This window comes from Neofelis nebulosa, chromosome 7, assembly GCF_028018385.1.
Source record: "Neofelis nebulosa isolate mNeoNeb1 chromosome 7, mNeoNeb1.pri, whole genome shotgun sequence".
Taxonomy (NCBI): Eukaryota; Metazoa; Chordata; class Mammalia; order Carnivora; family Felidae; genus Neofelis; species Neofelis nebulosa.
The window spans coordinates 34,460,481-34,486,489 of NC_080788.1; the positions used below are offsets into that span (position 1 = coordinate 34,460,481).

At 34.0% G+C, this 26,009-nt stretch overlaps 1 protein-coding gene and 1 non-coding gene across 12 annotated transcripts in view; one reads left to right on the forward strand and one right to left on the reverse strand.

Moving 5' to 3' along the window:
* The window catches only part of MYO9A (myosin IXA), a 280,075-nt gene that overhangs the window by 85,532 nt on the left and 168,534 nt on the right, over window positions 1-26,009 (forward strand). For all 11 annotated transcript variants that reach the window (XM_058737154.1, XM_058737157.1, XM_058737152.1 and 8 more), the window contains 4 exons: window positions 5,387-5,476; window positions 10,120-10,236; window positions 13,078-13,212; window positions 22,187-22,308. In XM_058737154.1, the coding sequence (XP_058593137.1) occupies window positions 5,387-5,476; window positions 10,120-10,236; window positions 13,078-13,212; window positions 22,187-22,308 (464 nt within the window). The remainder of the gene's footprint in view (window positions 1-5,386; window positions 5,477-10,119; window positions 10,237-13,077; window positions 13,213-22,186; window positions 22,309-26,009) is intronic.
* Window positions 21,180-21,286, reverse strand: LOC131518348 (U6 spliceosomal RNA). Its single transcript, XR_009265038.1, has one exon. It is a non-coding gene; the product is annotated as a U6 spliceosomal RNA (small nuclear RNA).

Below are 26,009 nucleotides of genomic sequence, written 5' to 3' on the forward strand. Positions count from 1 at the left end.
GCTCATTTCTCTTTATTGCTGGGTAATATGCCATTGTATGCATGTACCATAATTTGTTTATTCATTCACCTATTGAAGGACATCTTGGTTGTTTACATTTTTTTGCAGGTATAAATAGCCTGCTTTTTTATGTTAAAATATTATCTTTCAAATTTTGGTTCATTTGCCTCTTCATAGAGATTAACCTTATTAAATGCTGTAAGCTGACTCCATCAGGATAGAACATTTGTGTCTGCTTAGCCAAATTTAATTTTGGTTTTGTAGCAGAAAGTTATTTAGTGGTTTGTGTTCATTATAAGGCGGCAGTGCTTTTTGAGGGCAATGGATGCCTCTTTCTTATTTATCTAACCTTAGAGTGCTTATTTTGCACGTGCCTGGGTGTTGCTTATTAACTTAAGTGAAATTAGTTAGTCTGGCAGAAGGGGCAGAAGAGGATACACGGAATTGAAACTAGACTCATTCATTGAAGTTTTCTAGGATGTGGAGTGTGGTATCTGAAGGTGGTAATTTTGAAGGTCATGAGGTTGACAATAGGTGAATGAATAAACAATTTCAGTCAGGCATTTTAGGTGATATTTTAGTCAACATGTAGTCAATAAAAACACTTAGTATGGTGCTAATATAGTGCGTTGGCAGCTAGTGGGTTTACTTGTAAGTTCAGGCATTCAGCAAGTACCAAGGCTTATTGTCCTAGTGCGGTATTCCTTCTTTGGTTAGAGACTGGCAAGAGCAATTCAGGTAATTCAAAAAGGAGCCCAGGTATTGGTGAAAAGGAGAAATCCCATTCTGAGAATGAGGCTTACCAGTGTCAAAGTTAGACTAACTCCAAATGTGATTTGATAGGAAATCTCCCATTGGAACCCAAGCTTCTTAACCATCCTCTTGTTACATATAGTTTGAACAGGTTCTAAGAATGGAGGTTTGGTAGTAAGTAGGAAGAAGTTATCTTCAAAGTTTGAGGAGCTATAGAAGTACTGACAGGAACTACCATAGTATCATGCCTGTATTTAGTTCTTAGAAATTATTTTTAAGGGGCGCCTGGGTGGCGCAGTCGGTTAAGCGTCTGACTTCAGCCAGGTCACGATCTCGCGGTCCGTGAGTTCGAGCCCCGCGTCAGGCTCTGGGCTGATGGCTCGGAGCCTGGAGCCTGTTTCCGATTCTGTGTCTCCCTCTCTCTCTGCCCCTCCCCCGTTCATGCTCTGTCTCTCTCTGTCCCAAAAATAAATAAAAAACGTTGAAAAAAAAAATTAAAAAAAAAAAAATTATTTTTAAGATGATTTCCTGTAATTGGTTAAAATTGGTAATAATAATTGCAACCTTAAGGCTTTTGTTGAGATAGAATTCAAAGATAGGAACAGTAACTGGTTTAATTAAAATATAAACTCTTTAGTTAAGATTTTAATTTAATTCTTCTCCTCACAGTGGTTCAGTTCAATGATAACTTTAGATTTATTTATTTTTTTTAACTATTAATGTTTATTTATTTTGAGAGAGAGAGAGAGAGAGATGGAGAGGGTACAGAGAAAGAGGGAGAGAGACTTTTAAGCAGGTTCCATACTCAAGCTGGAACCTGAGGCGGGGCTTGATCCCATGAACCATGAGATCATGACTTGTGCTGAAATCAAGAGTTGTACGCTTAACTGTCTGCGCCACCCAGGCACCCCTATATTTATTTCTTTGGAGGAAATGTTTCTGAAATAATGATTTAATTTTATTTTTTTAATTATTTTTTTGTAGTTACCTCAGGCAGCAATGAATATTTTCAGTTGTCTGTTTACTAAATTCTATTTGGGATATATACTTGTGAAATTATTGAAAGGTGAACAAGCTCCAGTAGATTAATTGTAGAGCATATTTTTGTTGCATATTTTGGAGCACATTAGAACTATCATCATTATCAAAAACTGTTCAGTTTTTAGCAGGTTTATGTGTTTTGAATATGTTTTAACATCTGTTAAAACAATATAAAGAATGGGTTTTTAACACACATATCAGTTTCTCAATTATGTGAATATGAGAAACATTGTAGACTAGATATTGAGCTATCCATAGTTATTTTGTGTTAATAAAACTAATTTTTTAAATTAAAAGTCATATGTACAATTAAGGATATTTGGGAAATTACAGAGATGGCTGATTAAAATACCGTGAATTCAGTCATTTTCTTCAGGATGTTTATCAAACATAAGCAAGATTTGTGTGTTTTGTGTGATTGTGCATATGTGTGTAGATCTGTGTACGATCATTATTATTACTAGGTTTTAGTGCCAGTATTAAGCCAGCTCCTTAAAGTGAATTGTGTAGTTTTTTATCCTTTCAAAATGTTTTCTGCACTTAAAAGAAGAATAATTAGCCAAGAATAATATGTTCCTTAAAAATTTGAGAGATATCAACCCTGTATTTGTGATCAACAATATTTGTGTCCTTCCTGTTTGTTTTTCGTTAATTTTTTAGGATGTGTTTTTCTAGGAAATCATATGTTGATTAAATGTTTAAAATTTTATTTTGCATTCTTTGTAAGTATTCTGTTAATGTTTAAAAACATTTTCTCTATTGTGTTAGGTTTCTGTTTGTATTTCTTTTTATAATTTTTTTTTAAGTTTATTAACACTGAGAGACAGAGATAGCATGAGTGGGGGAGGGGCAGAGAAAGAGGGAGAAAAATAATTCCAAACAGGTTCCATGCTGCCAGTGCACAGCCTGATGTGGGGCCTGAACTCATGAAACTGCAAGATCATGACCTGAGCTGAAACCAATAGTGAGATGCTTAACTGACTGAGCCACCCAGGCGCCCCTCTGTATTTCTTAATGTTTTTTTGATTTGGTAAAAGTTGTCTTTCATTTCTTATTTTGAAATAATTGGCCTTTAGATTTATTACTTCTGCCATTTTACTTATTATGTATTAATTTCTGTTTTAATATATCTTCTTCATTTTTCTCTGTTAAATTATGAATGGTTTTCTATACACAATATAATAAATACCTGTGTACTCACAACCGTACCCATGTAATAAAATACTGCATATAATTGTAGCTCACTTTGTACTCTGCCACACCATAAGTAAACACTATTATGAATTTGGTGTTTATAATTCTCAGTTTTGTTTTTATATTTTCAGAATAGATGGATGTTTACATAAAGAATATATAGTTTTTAGGGCACCTGGGTGGCTCAGTCAGTTAAGCGTCTGACTTGGGCTCAGGTCATAATCTCACGGTTCGTGGGTTTGAACCCTGCGTCAGGCTGTCTGCTGTTAGCTCAGAGCCCAGTGCTGCTTCGGAATCTGTGTCTCCCTCTCTCTCTCTGCCCCTCCCCCACTAACGCTCTCTCAAAAATAAATAAACATAATAAAAATTAAAAAAAGAATAGTTTTCTACATATTTTTGTACTTTATATATATAAATGTTTTAATGTATCATTCTAAAACTTGACTTTCTCATTCTATATCCTGTTTTTGAGAGTTTTCAATACTGATTTAAATATTCTAAATGATTCTTTTTAGTTGCTTTATAAAATTTCATTATATGAGTAAAACATCTTTTTTAGTGGAGATTGAGATTTGTAATTTTTCATTTATAGATTGTATTATGATAGACATTTTTGTACATGTCTCCTTGTTAACATGTGTGGGAATTATTCTAGAGTATAGTCCAAGGAGTATAATTTTTGGGTTATGGTATACTCACATATATAGTTTACTGATACTGACAGATTATTTCTATAGTGGTTGTGCCAGTTTATACAAGTGTATGGAACTGACTTTTGCTCCACATTGTTGCCAGCTTATGTTTGTTTGTTCTTTTAAAAAAATTTCTTGAGTCTACTGCCTAGATCATTTATTTAATAATACTCACTTTTAGTAATAATTGCTTAACCTTACCAAACAACAGTGGTTTTTATCACATACGTTTTTTTCTTAGTTTTATTAGCTTTGTCATATTTGCGTAATCTGGCATTGTTTAATTTTGTTTTTCAAAATATTGTAAATATAGCTAAAAGCTTGAGGTCTTTTATTTAAACTTTGGTGATTTATTTGTAGTTTTTCTGCATTTTGTAAAGATAATGGTCCTCAAATTTTTTCCAATTTGTTTTGAATTTGAAGATTGAGCAGTGGATGCTCCAAAAGAAGGTATATTTCCTTTATGGTATCATCACATTAAAAAAAAAAACGATTGATCTATCATGACTTGCTGGTGGTAGGGTAATGCTTCACTCTATTGTTTTGTAACTCAGTTTCTCTTTATAATCAAATCTTTTTTGCTTGATATACTTTATATCATACTGTCTACATAAAATTTTGTGAGTGTTTTATCTTTTTTATGTATGGATGCTTTTATAAAACGCCCTTGTTTTGCCATTTCATGATCTCAGTGTGGCAAAAATCAGCAGTCTGATAATACCAAGTATAGTCAAGGTTTGAAGAAATAGGAATGCTCATTGCTGATGAGAGAACAAATTGGTGAAAACCACATGCAATAGTTTGGCAATATCCTTTAAAGATGAAAATGTGTATGCTACAACCTAGTAATTCCCCTTTTAGGCTTGTACTTCAGAGAAACTCTTGAACTCATATGCAAGAGTATTCACTTCAGTTTACTTCCTAATAGTGCAAAATGGTGGGTATTGTAAACTCCTACACGTAGGATAATGGGTTAAACACTGTAGTAATTTATATACTGGGAATCTGTACAGCAGTTAAAATGAATAAGCTTGATGTAAATTATTAACATAGATTCAAAAACTTATGGGCAGTATGATGCCATAGATTTAAGAGTTAAATAAACTTGGCAGTATAATGTATTTACGAATACATCTAATATATATAATGTCAACTGAACTGAATGATACTGAACTTAAATGATGACATGTCAAATTCATGATCATATTTGCTTCTAGAGAGAATGAGAACAAAGGAAGCATTAACTTTCTTTTAAAGTTTAAATGTGCAAATAAATATCAAACCTCTGAAACATAAATAAGTACTCACTGTAATGCTTTTCGAATTCAAGAGGTGTTCTCACTTTTTAGTCCTTGCTTGCAAGTTGTGGCATTATTGTTGACCATCTTAAAATGTTCTTTTGCACTATTCTGTATTTTCCATATTCTGCACAAAGAAACATGTTTTTCCATTATGGTCAGAAAGAAACTTTAAAAAGACACATCTGTCTTACACCCCTTCTCTTTTTGGAGGTGGGCACTGGGAAGTGGGGTGAGTGGAAAATTTAACTTTTACCATGGCCAATATTTAAATTGCCCAATGTATTGTCTTTGTTTTTTCGATTGTATATTTGCTAATCTCATTAAGCATTTTTTTTCTTTATTTGGCTTTTCAATAAATACATTGTCATAAATCTTATACATTGAATTTACTTTTCTGTTGTATAGGTTAAAGAAGAGATGCTATTTGAAGCATTAGTTACAAGGAAGACCGTGACAGTGGGAGAAAAACTTATTTTGCCATACAAGCTGGCAGAGGTATGAAAAGATTTTCTTCTCCTTTTTTTTCTATTTTTTCTTTTCTTTTTTTTTTTTTTAATTTGAGAGAGAGTGTGAGTGGGGGAGAGGGAAAGAGAGAGAGACAGACAGACAGACAGACAGACAGACTGGGAATCTTAAGTGGGCTCCATGTTCAGTGCAGAGCTGTCCTTATGATCCTGGGATTATGATCTGAGCCAAAATCAAGAGTTAGAAGCTCAACCAACTGAGCCATCCAGGTGCCCTTGAATAGATTTTCTTGAGATCAGAGTACTCTGAACAGTTTTAGAAGTTTGAGTTTGTTCTTTCTTTTAACAGAATGAAAATAACAAAAAAGAGTATTGATTGAAGTATCTTCTGAGCCCTTGAAATTTGGTTGTGAATTTTCCCTTAACTTGAAAACTTACTTGAATGTGATTTTAAGCAGTAGGCTTATATTTTTCTCCAGAGATCTTAATTTGTTCACCATTCTTAAGTTTTATATTATTAATATAGGGTGAACTAGATAGAGTTACAAATGAGCAGTATTTGATCCAGTTGATTATTTCTTCTTCAAGCAGTTTCTTATCTTCTAGGACATCATACTTTTCTGGTTCACTTTTTCATTGTTGGCCACTCATTTGTAATTCTTTTTGTTTGCTGTTTCTTTTCCACCTGACTTCTAAAAGATGTAGTGCTCCCTACACAGTCCTTGTCTTTTATTCTCTATATTCCTTATCTAGGTTCTCTCACCTAGTCCCATGGCTTTAAGTATCATCTGTATACTGAGTATTGCTGTCTTTGCCATTATAATTATAATAATATACTATTCAGGTGTGTATGAGTGGGAAAATTATTGAAAAGCCTACTATTTTATAGTACAATTTAATGAAAATGATGAGAAATGAAACTATGACAGTTATTATAAAAATAGGACAGGAATGTGAGATTAGAAGACACAGAGGTGGGGAAATAGTGATAGAACTATTTCTATCTAGAGAATGCTTTTTAGGCTGACATTGATCTATTTATACCATCTTTTCGGGTCCTTCTAAATGTACCTTCAAGTCTGTATTTCTTCATTATGTCATGTATCTTATGTCATAGTCTCCCAACTTTTAGAGCTCTTTTCTTTTTCTTTTTTTAAATTTTTTTAAATGTTTACTCATGAGTGAGAGAGAGAGAGAGAAAGCAGGGGAAGGGCAGAGAGAGAGGGAGACACAGAATCTGAAACAGGCCCCAGGCTCCCAGCTGTCAACACAGAGCCTGACACGGGGCTTGAATTTGCGGACTGTGAGATGCGGACCTGAGGTGAAGTTGAATGCTTAACCGAGTGAGCCACCCAGGTGCCCCCAAAAGCCAGACCTTTTACAGGGTTTTGCCCTTTTTTTTGCATAAAGGTTTAGTACTTTTATATTTTGTTTTACAACTTTTTTCAATATAAAATATTTCCTTATGTTTATTTACATTTTTAACTTAAAATTGAACTTTCTCAGATAATTTTTATAGCTCCTGACTTATTTTTGTTTGCATTTGTTTAGTGTATTTATTTATTTAATAAATATTTGAAAACCGTATTTGTGTCCAGAAATGTATTAGGCATTAAAGGTAAAATTAAGGAGCAGTTCTTAAGAATTTGTGTATTTTAAGGGGCAGCTGGGTGGCTCAGTCAGTTGAGCATCCGACTTCGGCTCAAGTCATGATCTCACAGTTTGTGAGTTTGAGCCCCACGTGGGGCTCTGTGCTGACAGCTCAGAGCCTGGAGCCTGAGTCTGTGTCTCCCTCTCTCTCTGCCCCTCCCCGCCCCTGCTTACACTCTGCTTTCTCTCTCTCTCAAAAATAAATAAACATTAAAAAAAAAAAAAAAAAAGAATTTTTGTATTTTAAGAGCAATGGAACGTTCTTAAAATGTTATCAGCAAAAAAGGTGTCTTTGATTATTTTTTTAAAGGATCAGTCTCACAACAGTTTAAAGAATTAGAGGAGAGTGTATTGGTTTTCTATAATTTTGTAACAATCTTAGCAACTTAATGCAACACAGATTTATTTTCTGACAGTTTCCATGGATTGGCAGTCTGGGCACAGGTTTGTTTTGTCCTCTGCTCATGGTTTCACCAGGCTGAAGTCAGGATGTCTGAAAAGGCTGTGATCTCATCTGTGACTCAGCATCCTAGTTCACAGGTTGTTGACAGGATTCAGTTCCTTGCAGTTATAGGATTGAGAGCCCTAATTTCTTGTTGACTGTCAGGAGCCATGCTCATCAGAGTCTACTTGTGGTCCTGTATACAGTATAGCAGTTTGCTACTTCAGAGCCAGCAAGGGAATCTCAGATGGAAAGGCTCAGTCTCTTTTAGGAGATTTTGCTGGATACTTTCTTTGATTAATAAAAAAAAATCAGCTGATTTTAGGCCATAATTATGTCTTTTAAATCCTTTTGTCGTGTAACAAGATAGGTACTAGAGTGAAATTCATCATATTTACAGTCCTGCCCATGCCTAACAGGAGAGGGTTATTCAGAACGTGTACACAAGGGGATGGAAATCTTGAGGACCATTTTAGAATTCTAACACAGAGGACAAGAGTGAATGTGGGAAGATGAGTTGAGGAGAAAGAGGTTTATTGCTTTGTCTAAAATGGTGATATATTGATAGGGAGAAATGGATATTTAAAAAGAAAGAAATTTAGATGGTAAAATCAACAGCATCTGGTAGTGATTTGCTTAATGGGAAGCAAGGAGAAAGAAGGAGATGTTAAGGATAAATCCTAATTTTCTCGTTCACACAACTGTAAGAGTATTGGTACCATTCACTGAGATAGGAAACACTCAATGAGATCTTGTTTGGGTTGGAAAATGTTAATTGGCATATGGGTTTATTGAGATTAAGCTGTGAAAGGACCACATTTCAGAGAAAAAGGGCTAAAAGTATAATATTGGGAGTTATGGGGTAAATAAGTATTATGTTGGTATAATTTGGTATATCTGGATTCTGTCTGACTGTTACTTTATAAAAATAGTGGCTGTTTAATGTAAACCATAAGTGAGTTGTAGTTTTTAATTTAATATGAAGGTCTGTCTTCTCACTAAAAAATTCAACCCATTTGTATATTTTATGCTAATATGTTTTCTTATTCTGTGTTTTTGTGACTTATGCTTGTGTATGTAGTTTTAAATCTTTTGGGGTGCCTGGGTGACTCAGTCGGTTATCTCGCAGTTTGTAAGTTTCAGTCCCACATTGGGCTCTCTGCTGTCAGCAACAGAGCCCACTTTGGATCCTCTGTGCACCCCCCCCCCCCCCCGCCCTTCCTTCACTTGTGCTCTCTCTCAAAAATAAATAAACATTAAAAAAAAATAAAACTTTTTACTTTTTCTAAGCTAGATCAGATTGTCTTCATTTTGCACCCTGGGAAAAATTGAATGGTTATTCTCCCTGTATATTCTATTTGATTTTTTTGAATTTTAAAGATAACTTGCCTAAGTATAGAATTCTAGGGTCACAGTCCTTTTTCTTTCAGAACTTATAAATGTTTTCCAAGTATTTTCAAGTTTCTGGTGTTAAAGGTAGAGAATTTGATAGCCATCTTTTCTTTGCAGGTAATGGTTTAGGTAGTTATTTTTTGGTCTAGAAACTTGAAACTTGTTTTTTTATTCACCAAAACTGAGAAATTAATTCATCATTTCATGTGGTAGATTGTAGTATTATCTACATTTTACAAATGCATAAGCTGTAGCTTAAGAGTTTCAAGTATCTTGGTCAAGGTTACACAGCTAGAATAAGTAGAGAAACTGGGATTGGATGATAGCCTAGCTTTTAATCATTATTCTCTATTTCCTCTAAAGGTTAGGACAGATATATAAATATGTACCTGATTCAGCTTCAAAATAAGTCCCTAGATAGCAAATATATGTTATTAGGACTTATATTCTTCTAACTACTAGGACTCAATTCTCTATGATATGTGTCCTTCCTTTTTAGCCTGTAGTGCTTTCTAAATGTTGAATTTTTTTTTTAACTAATAGATGTTATTTTTTTACAGCAATTTTGGACTTACAGAAAAATTGAGCAGATAGTACAGAGGGTTTCCATAAACTGGGGAAAGTTTGAAGTGAGGGGAAATATAAATTGTATTACTCCATAATGAAACCATTACTCTGGTGATGGAGAAACCCTAAAGGTTAAAATGGATGACAAGTTGAAGACGACTAGGAATATCATTGTTTTGATTATGTTTTAAGAGTCTGACTCCGACTAGGATTCCACAGATAACTATAACTGATGCCTGTTTTCCAACAGATTTATTCCTCTGCTTGGAATAGTCTTCCCCACTTCAGCTGGCAAAGTTCATTTGTTTGTAAACTTCCTATAATACCTTCTTTACTAGATAAAATGTATACCCCAATTTTCAGTAAAACTGTTTAGAACTGACCTATATTTTGTTTCTTGTACCTTTTAGTCTACTTTACCTGAGTTGGACTAGGTAAATGAGTATATGTATATGGAAAACTTCAATTATAGGCTATTTATGTTGACAGAAAATTAAATTTCTTATTCAGGATAAGAATTCTTGGATATTTCTTGATTGATCGAGAGAAAAACACACTTTGTTATAGTATCTTAGATTATTGCCATTTTCATTTGTTCTCCAACCCTTTTTCTTTTTTTTCAGGCTGTGACAGTGAGGAACTCCATGGCTAAGTCTTTATATAGTGCCCTATTTGACTGGATAGTTTTTCGGATTAATCATGCACTTCTGAATAGTAAAGATTTGGAGCAAAATACGAAGGTAGACATACACTACATTATTATATATTTTTCTTGGAAACCTATTTTAATAAAATAATTAAAAGATGAAATTTAAAAACACAGAATTATGTAGAGTAATAAGTAAGAATCTGTGTTTATATGTATTCCCTGCTCTTTCCTCTTTATGTCTGTTTTTATAGACATATAAACCCTGTTCAAGGAAACTACTGTTCTGTTGTCTTTCCAGACCTTTTTCTTATGTACATTTCTACGGATATAGACTATACAGAGTTGCTTTTCAACATAAAAATAGAATTATGCTATCTGTATTGTATCTAACTTGTATTTTTTTTACCTGGTATGTCTTGAAATATATCTGGACCTTATTATTTTTAATAACTTTGTAATATTATATAGTATGTATACCTGTATACCATAAATTTCCCCATAAAAATGTTGCTTTTTTTTATTGTTAGAAATGATGGTGTAACAAATATTCTTTGTGCACATTTCTCTAGGATAAAATCCTTAAAGTAAATTGCTGGATTAAAGAATATACATTTTCAATTTTTGGTAGCTACTGCTAAATTGCTTTTCAAAAAAGACTACACTCCACTGGTAGTGTATGAAACTGCCTGTTTCCCTACACCTTTACTCATATTGGATATTATCAGTCATTTCATCTATGCGTCTGATTAGGAGGAGTATCCCATTTTATTGTCTGTTTTTTCAATGATAGATTAAAATTGAGCATCTTCTCATGTTTTTTCATTATTTCATTATATATTTTGCCTTTTTGTTACTCCTTTTTTGGATTCATTGTGGATATTGCAGAGACTTATAGTTTGATATATATTACAAATATTTTCTCTTAACTTTTATGTTATATTTATGTTATATATCTGGGCCTGTTTTTTTTTTTTTTTCTTTTTTCTTTTTAGAGAGCGAGTGGCCAGGAGGTAGGGAGAGGGAGAAGGAGAGAAGGGGAGGGAGAGAATCTTAAGCAGGCTCCACACCCAGGGTAGGAGTTCAATGCTGGACTCAGTCTCACAACCCTGAGATCACGACATGAACCAAAATCAAGAGTCGGATGCACAACTGACTGAACCACTTACGTGCCCCTGGCCCATATGTTTTAAGTTTTTGTGCAGTTAATTCTGTCATTCTTTTCCCTTATTTTCCAGAGTTGTATTTATTTTTCTTACATAAGAATGCATCTTTCACCCCAAGATTATAAAAATATTTATTCTCATACTTTTAGAATTTAATTTTTTATATTCAGGTTATTTATCTGGTTGAAATTTATTTATTTATGTATTTTTTAAGATTTCATTTTTAAGTAATCTCTACACCCAGTGTGGGCTCAACCTCAACCCTGAGATTAAGAATCACCTGCTCCACCAACTGAGCCAGCCAGGTGCCCTTGGAATTTATTTTTTAATATGGCAGATTTTAGATATTCAAATTATTTTAAATCCATTGTTATTTCTCAGCAACTTTATGGAATAGTCTGCATATTCAGGGTAATTAAAAATATCATCATTATTACTTAATTCTCCTGTCTTAAATGTGTAATTGCTTTTATATTAACTTTTTATGATTTGAGTAAGCCCACAGCCATAAAATTAATTGTAATAGTAATCTAATTTACCAAATTGACATATTTTTAAAGTTCATTACTTTCACTGTTTTTCATAAGGGCTTAGAATTAGAATCAAAGAAAATACTTTTTTTTAAGAGAGAGAGAGAGAGCATGAGTAAGGGAGAGGGGCAGAGGGGAGACAGAGAATCTTAAGCAGGCTCCATGCTCAGCGCTGAGCCTGGTGCAGGGCTCGATCCCATGACCCTGGGATCATGATCTGAGCCAAAATCAAGAGTCGGATGCTCAGCTGACTGAGCCACTCAGTTACCCCAAAGGAAATATTCTTAATGGAGACTTAAATAAATCTCTCACTATTTATCACTCATGACATTAGTTTGCCCAGTGTCTGTCTTAGCAGCGGTGGAGAAAAATTGTTTTTATTTAACCAAAATTTTCTTGCAACTCTATTTTAAGAATGAGGTGAGGTGGTGAGAAAAATGTTGGTTTGGGGACATTAGAGCTGAATCCCTATTATCCATAGCAATAAGTTAGAATATAATTTGTAGAAATAAAATATCAAGACGTAGATGAATGAGCACTTGTATACTGTACTGTACTATTTTATACCAAATAGCTAAAAGATTTGAGTGTATGGATTTTAGGGAGCAGAAGTTGACATTGAAGAAGGGATTGCTATTTTTTGTTACAACCTTTTAGAACTTTTTAACATCATGAACCTTGTATAATTTTTTTGATGAAAACTAAAATTTGAAAAAACCATATTCTGATACCCAGTTTCATTTTTAGTTTGCACAAGGCTGATTAAACATACTTCTTAGTTTGGTTTGTGAAGCAGAATTCTGTTAGGCTTTAGAAGTCAAAATAGTGGAACTTGCATGGTGTTCTTTGCATAAACATGAATAATCACGAGCAACCTAGCTTTAGGTTATTTTTTATTTCCCCATTGGTGGTTCTTTCTATTTCCTTGTCTCTTGGAGTTTATGAATTTCTGAGATTGAGGTAACAGGTTACTAACCCTGCTTCAAGCATTTCTGTAAAGTAATCAGTGTATTACATGTGTTAAAATTTTGTATGTATTTTTATAATTGGGATAAAAAGAAAAAAAATGAAGATAAAGAGAACTAAGATGCCCTTTATTTTGTGGACTATTTTGGTTGAACATTGGCCCCCCAGAATTTCCTCTCCACTGCTCTAGAAGAACTTTGAACATTTTGTTACTTATTTTGTGGATATTATTCATGAAATAAATTTGAGCATATTTTTTTCCCTGTTTTATAGACTTTGTCCATTGGTGTTCTTGATATTTTTGGGTTTGAAGATTATGAAAATAATAGCTTTGAACAGTTCTGTATTAATTTTGCTAATGAACGTTTACAACACTACTTCAATCAGCATATCTTTAAATTGGAGCAAGTGAGTACCTAAATGCATGTATGCTTGTCTTAACCACTTAACCTTCACTCACGTGTATACACATAACATTTTTGAGTCATAGTTACAGGCATTTTAAGTCTTGTACTTTCATGCAGATATTACAGTCTTCACATAAGTGTCAGCAAATTAATACTCAGAGCATAGTTTTTGAGCCATGTGATACAGGGTTTCCTATTTTTTTTATAAACCTCAAGTAGATTCAATAATATGTGCTTGCTTAAGTATACCTTTCAATATAAAGATGCTTGGGTTTGGTTTGGTTTGGTTTGGGTTTCTCTTGATTTTTAATTGTTGCCATGTGCTTGGCCAATTTGTGTAATGCTAAATATGCTTGTTTGATTGCTTTGGTCTCTTAGTTTCAACGCAGTTGCTTGCTTTGGTCTCTTATTTCTTTATCTGTGGGGTGGAGGAGCTTATTAATAGAATCTTGAATCAATTTAGAGTATGGATACAGAGAAATGGGATAGTTTACAGAGACCAAAATATATAACTAGATATTTCTTGTGAAACACTCAAATTGATTTAGAGTTAAAGTGCGATCCATCAGTTTCCCTGAGAATACTTAGAATAAATACAGGGTCAGAGAAAACGTGGGCTCTTTCTCCAAGCCAGATTTCAAGTTAGTAACGAGTTGAGTTGTGGCCAACAATTTCAGTTTGTATAGGAAGATACAAGCAGAAGCAGGGTTCACTTTGAAATGCTGAAGAAATGAAATGGACAAGAGGATGACAACACGTCTACAAAACAGAAAAAAAGAATCTTTCTGTCATGGAGGCTTTTTACACTGGGTCCTAGCTTTAAGCACATTTACCTTCTTAAAGGGTTAGGGCAGTTGCACAAGCAGCACTAGTCCTGGCCATCTTGATGGTGCTTAAAATGTTTAGCATATTCAACCTTTTAGCTAGACTCTCTGATGGAGCTGTTAAAAGATAGTACAGTATTATTTGTTACAATGTTAGCTAACATTTATGTAGTACTTACTATTTATCAGGCAGATACTATTTTTATTCTAGTTGTGCAGATGATACCTAAGCCTAGTATTCAAACCTTAACACTCTGGCTCTATAATTCTTGCTTTTAAAAAGCTGAGCTGGGATTGATCTACTAGACTCAGTCTAGTGTTCTTGTAACTAGATCATGCTAAATTAGTTTTTAAATGGATATATGTATTGGAGGGGTAGAGAAATGTGTTTTGTTGACTGTGTGCTGTATTTTACAAAGCAAAGCATCAGTTGCTCTCTGGATCATTGAACAGAAGAGTAAGTAAATTGCTTTTGAAGAAAAAAGGTATTCTCTTACAATTATTGAAATTATTCTTACCTTTTCTAGAAGTGTAGGTTAGACATGGAGGAGCCACAAGAAATACTTTGACTAGAAACATGTATAAAAACATGCCTCACAGTTCATGGAAAATGTTTTTGGGACTACTTGGCTGGGGGTGATCTTTATGTATTTGCTACTCTGAATATCATAGTTTTGGGCAATGTGGTGGAATTATGGATCAGAAGATTTAGATTCAAAGATGCAGCTTTTTCCTTTCAATTTTTAATATTCCCTTTTGTGATTTAGTGTAATGGGTATACTTTTGCTATAATTTATAGAAAGTTTGGAGACCGTACACCTCTTTGCCATCTCATCTATTTTATTCTTCCTTTCTCTCCCTTCTGAGGTTTTTCCACTTAAAATGGATTTGCTGGGCCATAAGAGATTTAAGGCAGTTTAAATATTGAGTGTTTTGTTCATTTGTGTATCATTGGTACCTAGAATGAGATGGGTACACAGTGACTGTTTGTTAAATTCAATTGAATACAACATCAGTTAAGTAGATAAAATTTGTTGAAAATGAGGATAGAAGTAAAAAGCTATCAAATATGCTTAGGGAGTAAACATCTGTACTGAAGTAAATTTTGTCTAAAAATTGTGTATGGACACATAGAATGGGAGATAGGTATAATAACTGCCCTGTAGGATGGGAAGTGTGAAAATCAGATAGAAGGTTAAAGTAGTGATATAAAGGATGAAGTTGATTAGAACTTCATGCAAGTCTACAAACATTTCCCAGGGGTGATTTGGGAATATAGTTTTGAATAGAAGATTGAGTTTACCAGATTGTCAATGGGGAAAAGATATTTTAAACAAAGGTAACAATATCTTTAAAACTGTGAGGCATAAAACAGCATGGCACTTTAGAGGAACTGAAAATAGTTCAGTGTAAGCTAAAATACAGGATATAAGGATAGAGACAGGGAGGAAGATTAGTTTATGAAATAAAGGGTCATATAGTTGTGAGCTTTATATGTCATGCAGAGAAGATTGGAATTTTTCTTTTGGAAAATTAGGAGGTATTTGAAGTATATTTAGCAGAGGATTTGAACTGTGTAAGATAGACTGGTGGAAGTGAAATGGAGGGAAGGACGTAATCCTTGAGTTAAAGTAGTGTGAGTGTGATTGAGTTCTGAATCAAGTTATATGTAAAGATAATATGGAGTAGGAGACCAGAAAAAGTTTCTGTGATTTGAAAATATACTTACAGTTGTCATTTATAATACTGTTCTCTTATTTCCGTTACTTGCTCAGAATTATCCTTGAAGTCATTGGCTCATCACTAAATTGAATAACAGTTGTGTGTCACGCATTGTGCTAGCCACTGAAGACAGCAAATTTAGAGCACAGGGATCTTATCTGAGGAATTTATAATCTAGAGAGTTTTTCTCATCTCTGTCGCTTCTGGGGATATCAAACTAGGAAATTTGCCTTTGTAGAACACCTAAAAAAAAATGAACAAAATATATTTAAAGGCATTGAGTTACATTTAAATAAGTGAAGTTCTACAGGGCTTATTATATCTGCAAGAGGGAAACCCAGAGAGATGAGACCAGCATTTTTGGACAGCTTTGCCTCTAAAGATATTTTTCTATTCTGATAGAGGGCTGCCCAGCCTTAAGAATCTGAGAAGCTGAACAGAGTTTCTTCAGATTTAAGAACAAGGAAGATACTCCTGGTAATTCCTACAGGCTTTATGCTTGAGACCTTAAGGATTATGTCTTAGAAGTAAAGATAAACCAGAAATAGATCATGCATCATAGGGACTGAAGCCCAGTTTAAGATATTCTTAGTTCCAGTTTGGTTGAAAGAGTATAGAATTCCTAATGTTCTCAGCCACGTGCAAAGAGCAAATTCACTCTCCAGTGGAGGAAGAGATCATCCTAGTGCTAAAATTATCTGTGTGATTTTTCATATACAGGAACAAGAATTCAGTTTTTTTTAACTGAGAATTCGTTTTTTAAAAACATACAAGGAGAGAAACCAACATGAATAAAAAACAAGAGAATGAATAGATTATTCCACAGGAGATCCAGGAAATGATGTTATCCGACATGATCTTTAAAGTAATAATGGTTTCAAGAAATTTTTTTTTAAAAGCAATATTTTTATTGAAGAACTACAAAGAGATCCCAAGTTTAGGAAAATCTAGAACTAAAAGGGAGAGTGAAATTAAGAACATAATGATAGTTTTTAACAGTTAGATATAGCTTAAGAAAAGGTTAGTGATTTGGAAGGTAGGCCAGAAGAACATACCTAGTCTGATGAAAAAATAAAATACAAGTAATAAAAGGGACATATGGGGTACAGTGAAAAGGTTTAACATAAGTGTAAGAGGAATTCTGGAAAGATGTACATGAGGAAAGAGAGAATATGGTAGGTGCTATATTTGAAAAGATAATGGTTGAGAATTTTTCCAAAACTCAAAACAAAAAACAAAAAAAATCCAGTAAGTACACATTTGAAAAACTCTAAGAATTCAAAGTATGGCAAGTATAAAGACAGTCATATAGTAAACCAAAGACAATGAAAAAATCTGAGAGGCAGTCAGGGGTTGAGGGCCAGGCATTAAATGCCAAGCGATAGAAGATTTTTTTTTTCCTCCCTCTGTTATACATTGTTAAGTAAAGATATGTATTATGATTTTAGGATAACCACCAAATAGTAAATGAATATAAAATTGTGAAGTTAATATAGGGAACAAGTAAAAACTCCAGTAATCCAAAAGAAAGCAAGAAAGAAGAATAAAAGCAATACTGAAGCAGGACAGATAGCATATGGTAAAATGGCTGATTTAATCCCACAATTATCAGTGATTGTGTTAAATATACATGGATTTATTACTCCAAGTAGAAGTGAAATAGTGTCATACTAGATAGAAAACAAAGGTAAATTGCTGCCTATAAGAGAGATTCTTTAAATATAAACATATTAAAAAGTTAAAAATAAAAGGATGGAAAAAGCTTTAATAAACCTGAACAAAAAAGCTAGTAGGTAAGTATATTAATATCATGCTTTAAGCATTGCCAGAGATCAAAAAGAATATTTGATAATGCAAAAGGACGAGTTCATCAGGAAGTATACAATTCCAAATTTATAGGTTACTGATAACATAAATTCAAAGTATATAAAACAAAAATTAAAAGTAAAAAAGAAACATGTAACAGACCTTCCTGAATAGCTAACAGAATAAGCACACAAAAGAAAAAACCAGTCAGGGTATAGACTATTTAAAGTACCCAGAGGATGTGGCAGATGCTTTTGTGGGTGCTCAGCCCTTCTTGCCTTTAGGTTTGAATGCCAGTTTACTTGGGCCTGTATCAAATAAGGATGTATAAGGTTTTTTGTTTTTATTTTTGTTTTACTTTTGGATATGGAAGATTTTTAAAGCAAATACTTATTTGACATGGGTAGTTAACTAACTGCAAATTTACAAAATGTAAAAAATTTGTCATTGTAATGGACCATAATAACAAAGGTCAAGTTTTGGGATTGAAATCACACACATTTTAGTTCCATACAGAAATTATGCCCGAAACCAACAACCAAAAGATAACTGGAAAATCCTTTTATGGGTAAAAATTAAGAAACGTCCTTCTGCATAGACTAGAAGTTGAAGAAAATAGAAAATATATTGAACTGAGTGAGCATGTTGCATACTAAAACTTGTGGGATGTAACCAAAGGTGTATTTAGAGGAAAATTTTATAGCTGTTAGAAGATTTTAAGATTGAAGAGCGATGATAAAAGTATCCCTCCCAACAAATTGGAAAAAGATATAAAGGAAGTATAAACCAAAGGAAAGTATAAAGAAATAATAAAGATAAAAGAGGAAATTAAATAAGAGTGAAAACAAATATGCCATGGAGGAAGATCAACAAAGTCAGAAGTAATATATTGAAATGATGAATTAAGACCCCTCAGAGGGGTGCCTGGGTGGCTCAGTCAGTTAAGCGTCCTACTTCAGCTCAGGTGATGATCTCACGGTTCATGGGTTTGAGCCCTGCATCGGGCTCTGTGCTGACAGTTCAGAGCCTGAAGCCTGCTTCAGATTCCATGTCTCCCTCTCTCTGCTTCTCCCCCGCTTGCACTCTGTCTCTCTCAAAAATAAATAAAAACATTAAAAATGTTTTTAAAAAAAAACCCTCAGAAATTCATCCAAGGGAGTGACAGAAAAAGAGAGGGATATAAATAATCAGAATTCCAGTTTATAAAGAGGACATCACCATGGATCCTACACACATTAAAAAGATAATAGGGTACACTAAACAACTTTATGTCCATAAGTAGACTTATCAAATGATATGAAAAAAAAAATTTCAAAACTGACACAGAAGAAATGCAAAATCTGATTCTTATAACTATGAAAAAATTTCAATATGTAGTTGAAAGCCTTTCCATAAAGAACATTGTGAGCCACATTGGCTGCAGTGGTAAATTCTGCCAATACTGAAAAAATTAGTATCAGTTTGACATAAATTCTTCTGTGGAGTAGAAAAAGAGACAATTCACAATCCGTTTGAGGGGCCCAAGATCTGTCCAGATCCAGATCTGTCAACGATATTATTAGAAGTGGAAATTAAAGTGAATTTCACTCATAAACATAGATTCAAAAATTTTAAACAAATATTATGAAATGAAATCCAGCAGGATACACAAAAGGATAATATAGAACCAAGTGGAGTTTTTTCCTGGTGTGTGTTATATCTAATCATCAATTGATTTGATTCATCTATAAACAAAACAAGAAAAAAAAACTTATACTAAAAGTATACTAAAAGTATACTAATAAAAGTATACTAAAAGTATAAAAATCAGTTGATAAAATTACATAACCATTCATGTTAAAAAAAAAAGTCCTTAGCAAATTAATTGTAGAGGGCATTTACAAAAACCTGTAGTTAATATTATACTTAATGGAAATAGGCTGAATGCTTTCCCCTAAGGCATCTCCTAAGGGAGTTTTCCTCAGAGTTTTTTATTATGAATCTAGGCATGTGAGGACATCCAAATGGACTGACTGTAAACGTAAGAAAAGATTTTTCACTTATTATCAGGGAATTAAAATTAAAACCACAGTCAGATACCCCTATGCATTCATCAGAATGACTATAATCAAGCAGACTGATAATACAAGTATTAGAGATACTGTGCATGGGGGAAAGTCCCATTTACAGGTGGTGGTTACATAAATTAGTACATCTGCTTTAGCAAGCTGTTTGGCAGTATCTGCTGAGGTTATACATGTGTAGTTTATAAGCCTGTGTTTTCACTCTCAAAATGCATATACACATACCAAAAGTTTTGTGCGTAAATGTTAACAATGGTTAAAAACTAGAAATAACTGTAATGTCTATCAGTAGTGCAGTGGGTGAATAAATTGTATGTAAATACTTTACAGCCAATCAAAAGACAAGGTATCAGAATGGGTAAAAAATCAAGGTCCATCTATATCCTACTTACAAGAGACTCACTTTAGACCTAAAGACACCTACAGATTCAAAGTGAGGGGATGGAGAGCCATATATCATGCTACATCTTAATGGATGTTAAAAGAAAGCTGGAGTAGCCATATTTATATCAAACTAGATTTTAAAACAAAGACCGTAACAGATGGAGAAGGGCATTATATCATAATTATGGGGTGCCTCCATCAGGAAGATCTAACAGTTGTAAATATTTATGTCCCCAACTAGGGATCATCCAGGTATTTACATCAATTAGTAACAAAAAGAAACAAACTTACTGATAATACCATTAAAGTAGGAGACTTTAAAACCCCACTTACAACAATGGACATATCATCTAAGCAAAAATAAACAAGGAAACAATGGCTTTGATGACACACTGGACCAGATGGACTTAACAGATATACTGAGAACATTTCATCCTAAAGCAGCAAAATACAAATTCTTATCAAGTGCACATGGAACATTCTCCAGAAAAGATCACATACTCGGTCACAAATCAGCCCTCCGCAGGTACAAAAAGATCGAGATTATACCATGCATATTTTCAGATCACAACACTATGAAACTTGAAGTCAACCCCAAGAAAAGATTTGGAAAGCCCTCAATATATGGAGGTTAGATAGCATCCTACTAAAAATGAATGGGTTAACCAGGAAATTAAATAATTTTTTTTAATGTTTATTTTTGAGAGAGAGAGAGAGAGAGCACAAGCAGGGGAGTGGCAGAGACAGAGGGAGACACAGAATCCAAAGTAGGCTCCAGGCTCTGAGCTGTCAGCACAGAGCCTGACTGACGCAGGGCTTAAACCCACAAACCATGAGGTCATGACCTGAGCCGAAGTCGGATGCTTAACTGACTGAGCCATTTAGGCACCCCTGTATGGTTCTATTTATATTTGTAAACATATGAATCTTAACAGTGGTATGAAAAGTTAGGAAAATGGTTAAATTTGGCAAGGGCGTCTGAATTGTAATTGGGAAGAGGAGATGGGAAGGATTTTGGACTGCTATTAATGTGTGTAAGAATCCATATGTTCCTGTTAGGTAGCGTGCTTGTTAACCATGCTACAAAAGAGAAGAAACAGAATCATACAACTCCTTGGGGGTGACCTTCATTTAGCAATTACTTCCTTGTGAAATTATTAATTAAAAGGAAATAATACATTATCTTTTCAGATTTGCATGTCATCCTTGCACATGCGGCATGCTAATCTTCTCTGTATCATTCGAATTTTAGTATATGTGCTGCTGAAGTGAGCATAAGCATATGCCTTTCCCAATTAGCATAACTATCACTTATACACTACCATTCTTCTTTACAGGTTAATTATAATAATAATAATAATACCCAAAGAATGATAAAAATCACAAAATCACCAATTTGCAAAACCACCATATTTGCAGAGAAGTGTGTGAATGTTATCAGTGTATTTCCTTGGTGCCTAAATACTGCTGTGTAGAAACTTATTCGGGGGCCTCATTTTGAAAAACAGTTTAAAAGCAAATATTTCCCAGTATAGAGAAAAAGTTAAAAACAATAGGGGCTTAATGACATCGTTTTAGTTGCTCAAGGCCTGCGCTTTGACTTTTTTAAGTCTTGAAATTTGAAACTTTTTTTTTTTTAACGTATTGTAGGAGTTCCCTACCCCCCCCCCCCCCAACTCCACCAAGGGTTTTATTTTACCAAAGTACAGTGTGTATGAATTTCATATGATATCAGTGATCACTGTAGGTGATGGTTTTTTTCTTTTCCCAGACATTGCTTCATTAAATTCATTGTTGATAATCCAACAAATACTCAGTTCTTTTTGATGATTTAGGGTAATGTGGGAGAAATTAGGCTTCTTCATTTTGCATTTTTCCTTAGTGCAGTCCACAGATAAGGTGGCTAAAACAAATTCAGCCCTAAATTTTCACCTGAGTGGTATTACAAATACCATTCTAACAAAAAAATTTGGTTACATGTATGTTTTAATGAAAACAGACATAGACTGTATGAAGGTTTTATACCACCGAAATTAAACATTCTTCTATTGTGTAGATTAGCAATTTAAAAAAGAAAAGTTTAGAAAGTTCTTTTAAGCCTGGCAAAAGCTTTCCAGTCTTTATTATATACCAATTATTTTCTGCGAGATGAATAAATTATGAATTTATTTCCTAGGAGGAGTATAGAACTGAAGGTATCAGCTGGCACAATATAGATTATATTGATAATACCTGTTGCATCAATCTTATTAGCAAGAAACCAACAGGACTGCTCCATCTTTTGGATGAAGAAAGCAAGTGAGTATGATTCTTTCAATTTTGCTGTTGGCCATTTGGGATTTTCATGTCTTTTTATTAACTGTGAAGTTTTCTTCTTACATAATGAAATAATGAGCCAAAGTTTCCCTTGTATGCATTTTATTATGTGTGTGTGTTTCTAGGAAAATTGGATGCACTTCAGCATTGAATGCATTCTTTCCTTGAGTTTTTCCAGATTTCTTCTACTGAGTTTCTTTGACGTTAAATTTGTTAGCATATTTTTTGTTGTTCCATGTTCTTCTCTTCCTGAATTGGGTTTTATATAAGATATGTTTGTAGTTTTCATGTTTATCCGCAAAGAATATCATGATAGTTTAGTGATGTCTGTCACAGCTGTGCAACTGTAAATAGCAATATAGGCCAAGTATTTGACATCCTTTTTACCACTGTGTAGTATACCAAACTTATATATAAGCTTCAGAAATAAAACTTCATATAGCATCCTCCACAGTGTTTTCAGTGCTCTATAAGATATTATCTAAAGTAAAATTATCTTATGAGCTGGCGAATCTAGAACTGGAGAAACTGAAGTGATGGGGAGTATTTAAGTTTTCTGTCACTTTTCAGTAAAATGTTTAGTAATTAGGTCACCTGATGTCTAGCTTAACATTATACCCATTGAACTAAGATATAAAATATTGGGAATTCACTATCATAGGTGGGATGACTATACATCATCAGGCTTGAATAGGACAATCTGAAGTTTATGCCTGTTGTCCAGTTTAGTTATTAAAGGTGCCTACTTTTACTTACAGATATCCTGGTTTGTATGGTAGGTTGTAGGTCACGCTACTAATATGCCATAAACATTCAGAATTGCTCTCTACCAATCTCATGGTCTTTAGATTGAGCCTGTGTCAGCCTCCAGGCTGAGCGTGTAACTTGTTAGGGATTCTCTATCCTCCTCTCTCTGCCTCTCTCCGCCTCTCTTCTGCAACTACGTGCTCTCTCTCTCTCTCTCAAGATAAACATTAAAAAAAAAAAAAAAAAAAGAATTGATACCCAAAAATATAAAGTAATACAGCAAATTGCAAAATAAATTGAAAAGGAGAATGTTACCAGTCACACCTTCCTACTTTATCACTAGTCTGTTTCTATTAATTTAAATGAATTAAAATACAATTAACACAAAAATATTTTATATCCAAAGTTGCGTAAAAGTTTTTTGTATTGCTCTATATGTCCTGAAACATATACTATCTTTTATAAAATTGTAAGGTCAGTGGTTCTTAGTTGTCCTCACATACCTTACCTCTGGTGTATTTTATTTTGGAAAGCTTCATAGGTGATTTTGATATTCGGTGTTGAGAACTACTGTGGTTGATGTTAAAATGCAGTTCTTTTTTTGAGGTATTTTATGATAACAAAAAGAACAAAGTGTAAGCAATTCTAGAAAAAGATTATACAGGTATCAAATGATGGATTTGAGATTCAGATACTCCAGGTATTTCTAACTAATTAGCTTGTGCTTTTAAGTATTGTCCTATAAAGCTTCTTCATAATGCTTAGGCTGTAGAGTCAGAATTTCAAGGTTGCATTCCATCTCTATTAACTGCCTTTGGCAAATCTCTGAATGTTCTTGGTCCTTGTTTTTTTTCATGTAAAAAGCAGATGATGATGAGAAATGATAATGGTTTGTGCTATATATCTTAAGGTGGTTGTAAGTAGCAGTTGAGATAGTGTATAATTAAAACATGAATGGAGAAAAGGGTTGTTGTCTGGCCTATCATTCTTTACTCAAAATATTTTGAGTTCATATCTTTACAAAGACTGTATTTTCCTGGTCAGTTGCTACCTCCCATAGATATAAATATTACCCAATAAGAGACTGTCAACTCTTTGCCATTACTCAAAAGTTCCTGGGTGTAAGCCATGTGGCCAGAAATTACAGAGAGACAGATTTTGGCTCAATGTAAGGAAGAACTTACTAGTCAGTAGAGCTGATTAGCAGCTGCTTTATAAAGTAATAAAATTTCCCAAAGTCATAATTATTTTGCATCATCTGTAGTTGGGAGACTGGACTGAATAACCTCTTAATTGTCCCTTCAGCTATACTTCTATATTCAGTCCTCCACGAAATTTTTTTATAAACCCTAGTATAATTTTCTTCATTTCTCTATCAGTCCTGTTGTTCTTACCTCCTTTTGTAAATGGACCACTTTGTCTCTATGCGTTAACATCCCAGAAGATGCAAAGGCATGAAATGTTTTCTCTCTGCCAAAATGGGTTGAAAACAGTCACATTTAAGAAGAGCTATTTGGGGACCACTTTATAAAGTAGTTTTCTTCTAAGAACTGTTTTGTTCTATAGGGAGTGTATAACTTGAAATCTATCCTTAGTGGTGTTTCTCCTTCATTCAGTGTTATTTTACTGCTTTAGGTGAATGGGTTTGAAGTCAGAAGTCTTGTTTAATTTTGTCTTGCTATCTCTGGGCTGTTTGACCTGGGCAAGTTCTTTAAGCTTGATTGTAAAGGATGCAGTGCGAAGTTTAGAAAGAAGGAGTAGAATAAGCAAAGTTAGGTATGAGCAGGATGTTAGGAGTGTTACCAGTCTTTCCTACAGTATTCAAAGTGTGATCTGTTGATGGCAGGACTCGCAGCACCTTGAAGCTTGTTAGAAATGCAGAATCTGAGACTTTGACCCCAGACTCTTTTAACAAAATGAAGTTAAGATCAGAGCATTCATTTAGGACAGCATTTCATGAGTCTTGCCTGCTCATAAGAATTACCTGGAGAACTTGGAAGTAGTACTGATCATCACCACCCTAGCGTCAGTTCAGTAGAATCACAGGAATGGGGTCTAGGCCTTGGTATTTTTGCAAGCTAAAGACACAGAGAGGCACTAAGGCTATCCTGGCAGATAGCCTTTGGGGAACACTAGATGGAAGAGCTTTGACATGCACAATAATGTATGATATTTGTCTCTGTTCCAGGCTCTTTTGCTTGATATTGTAGTGTGTATCCATAGGTGTGTATTGAATGCAGAAAATATGGAGAGCTTCCCTTTCTATCTTTCCTTGTTTGGAATAAAAACTGTTTTCATGTATGTTTTCCTTTGAAATTTTTTTTTTTCTCCATTTAAAAGTAGGAAAAAAAATCATAAGCTTTTTGATTACCCAGGGGATTATCCAGAGACCATGAGGTGTAAGTATCCTTTCTGAAGAAAAGCATCCTGTGCTGTGGATAGTGAAGCATTAAGTTTGCAGAGTTTGAGTTTGTCTAGGGTTAGGAGCTTGGATTCTGTCTCTTTGCCTTGGTGATCCATAAATTTTCCTGAGTAGGGGAGGCACATGATTAAAGCAGTATTCTAGGAAAATTTGTTATTTTGGTTTGGTGACTTGAAACAAAGTTTAAAGTCACTGACACTTGTAGAGGCTGTTGCTGTACTCTCTGTTTGAAATTGTAAGAGTTATAGTCCATTCTAGAATGTCTTTAGAGTTCTAGAATGGACAGGAAGAGGTGGATGGTGGAGATGTTTTGAGGAAGGGTTGGTATTGAATGCAAAAGCAGGCCTAGGTGGATAGAAAAATGGCAGTGTTGGCAACTTAAGAAATGAGGTGACATTTATGTCCTTCCTATAGGATGCCAGCTAGTGTTAGATGTTTTTACTAGTTTTATTTGATTCTGCTAACACTGTGATACCTCATTGTACTCATTTGTGGAAGCTAGCTGGTTCTTGAA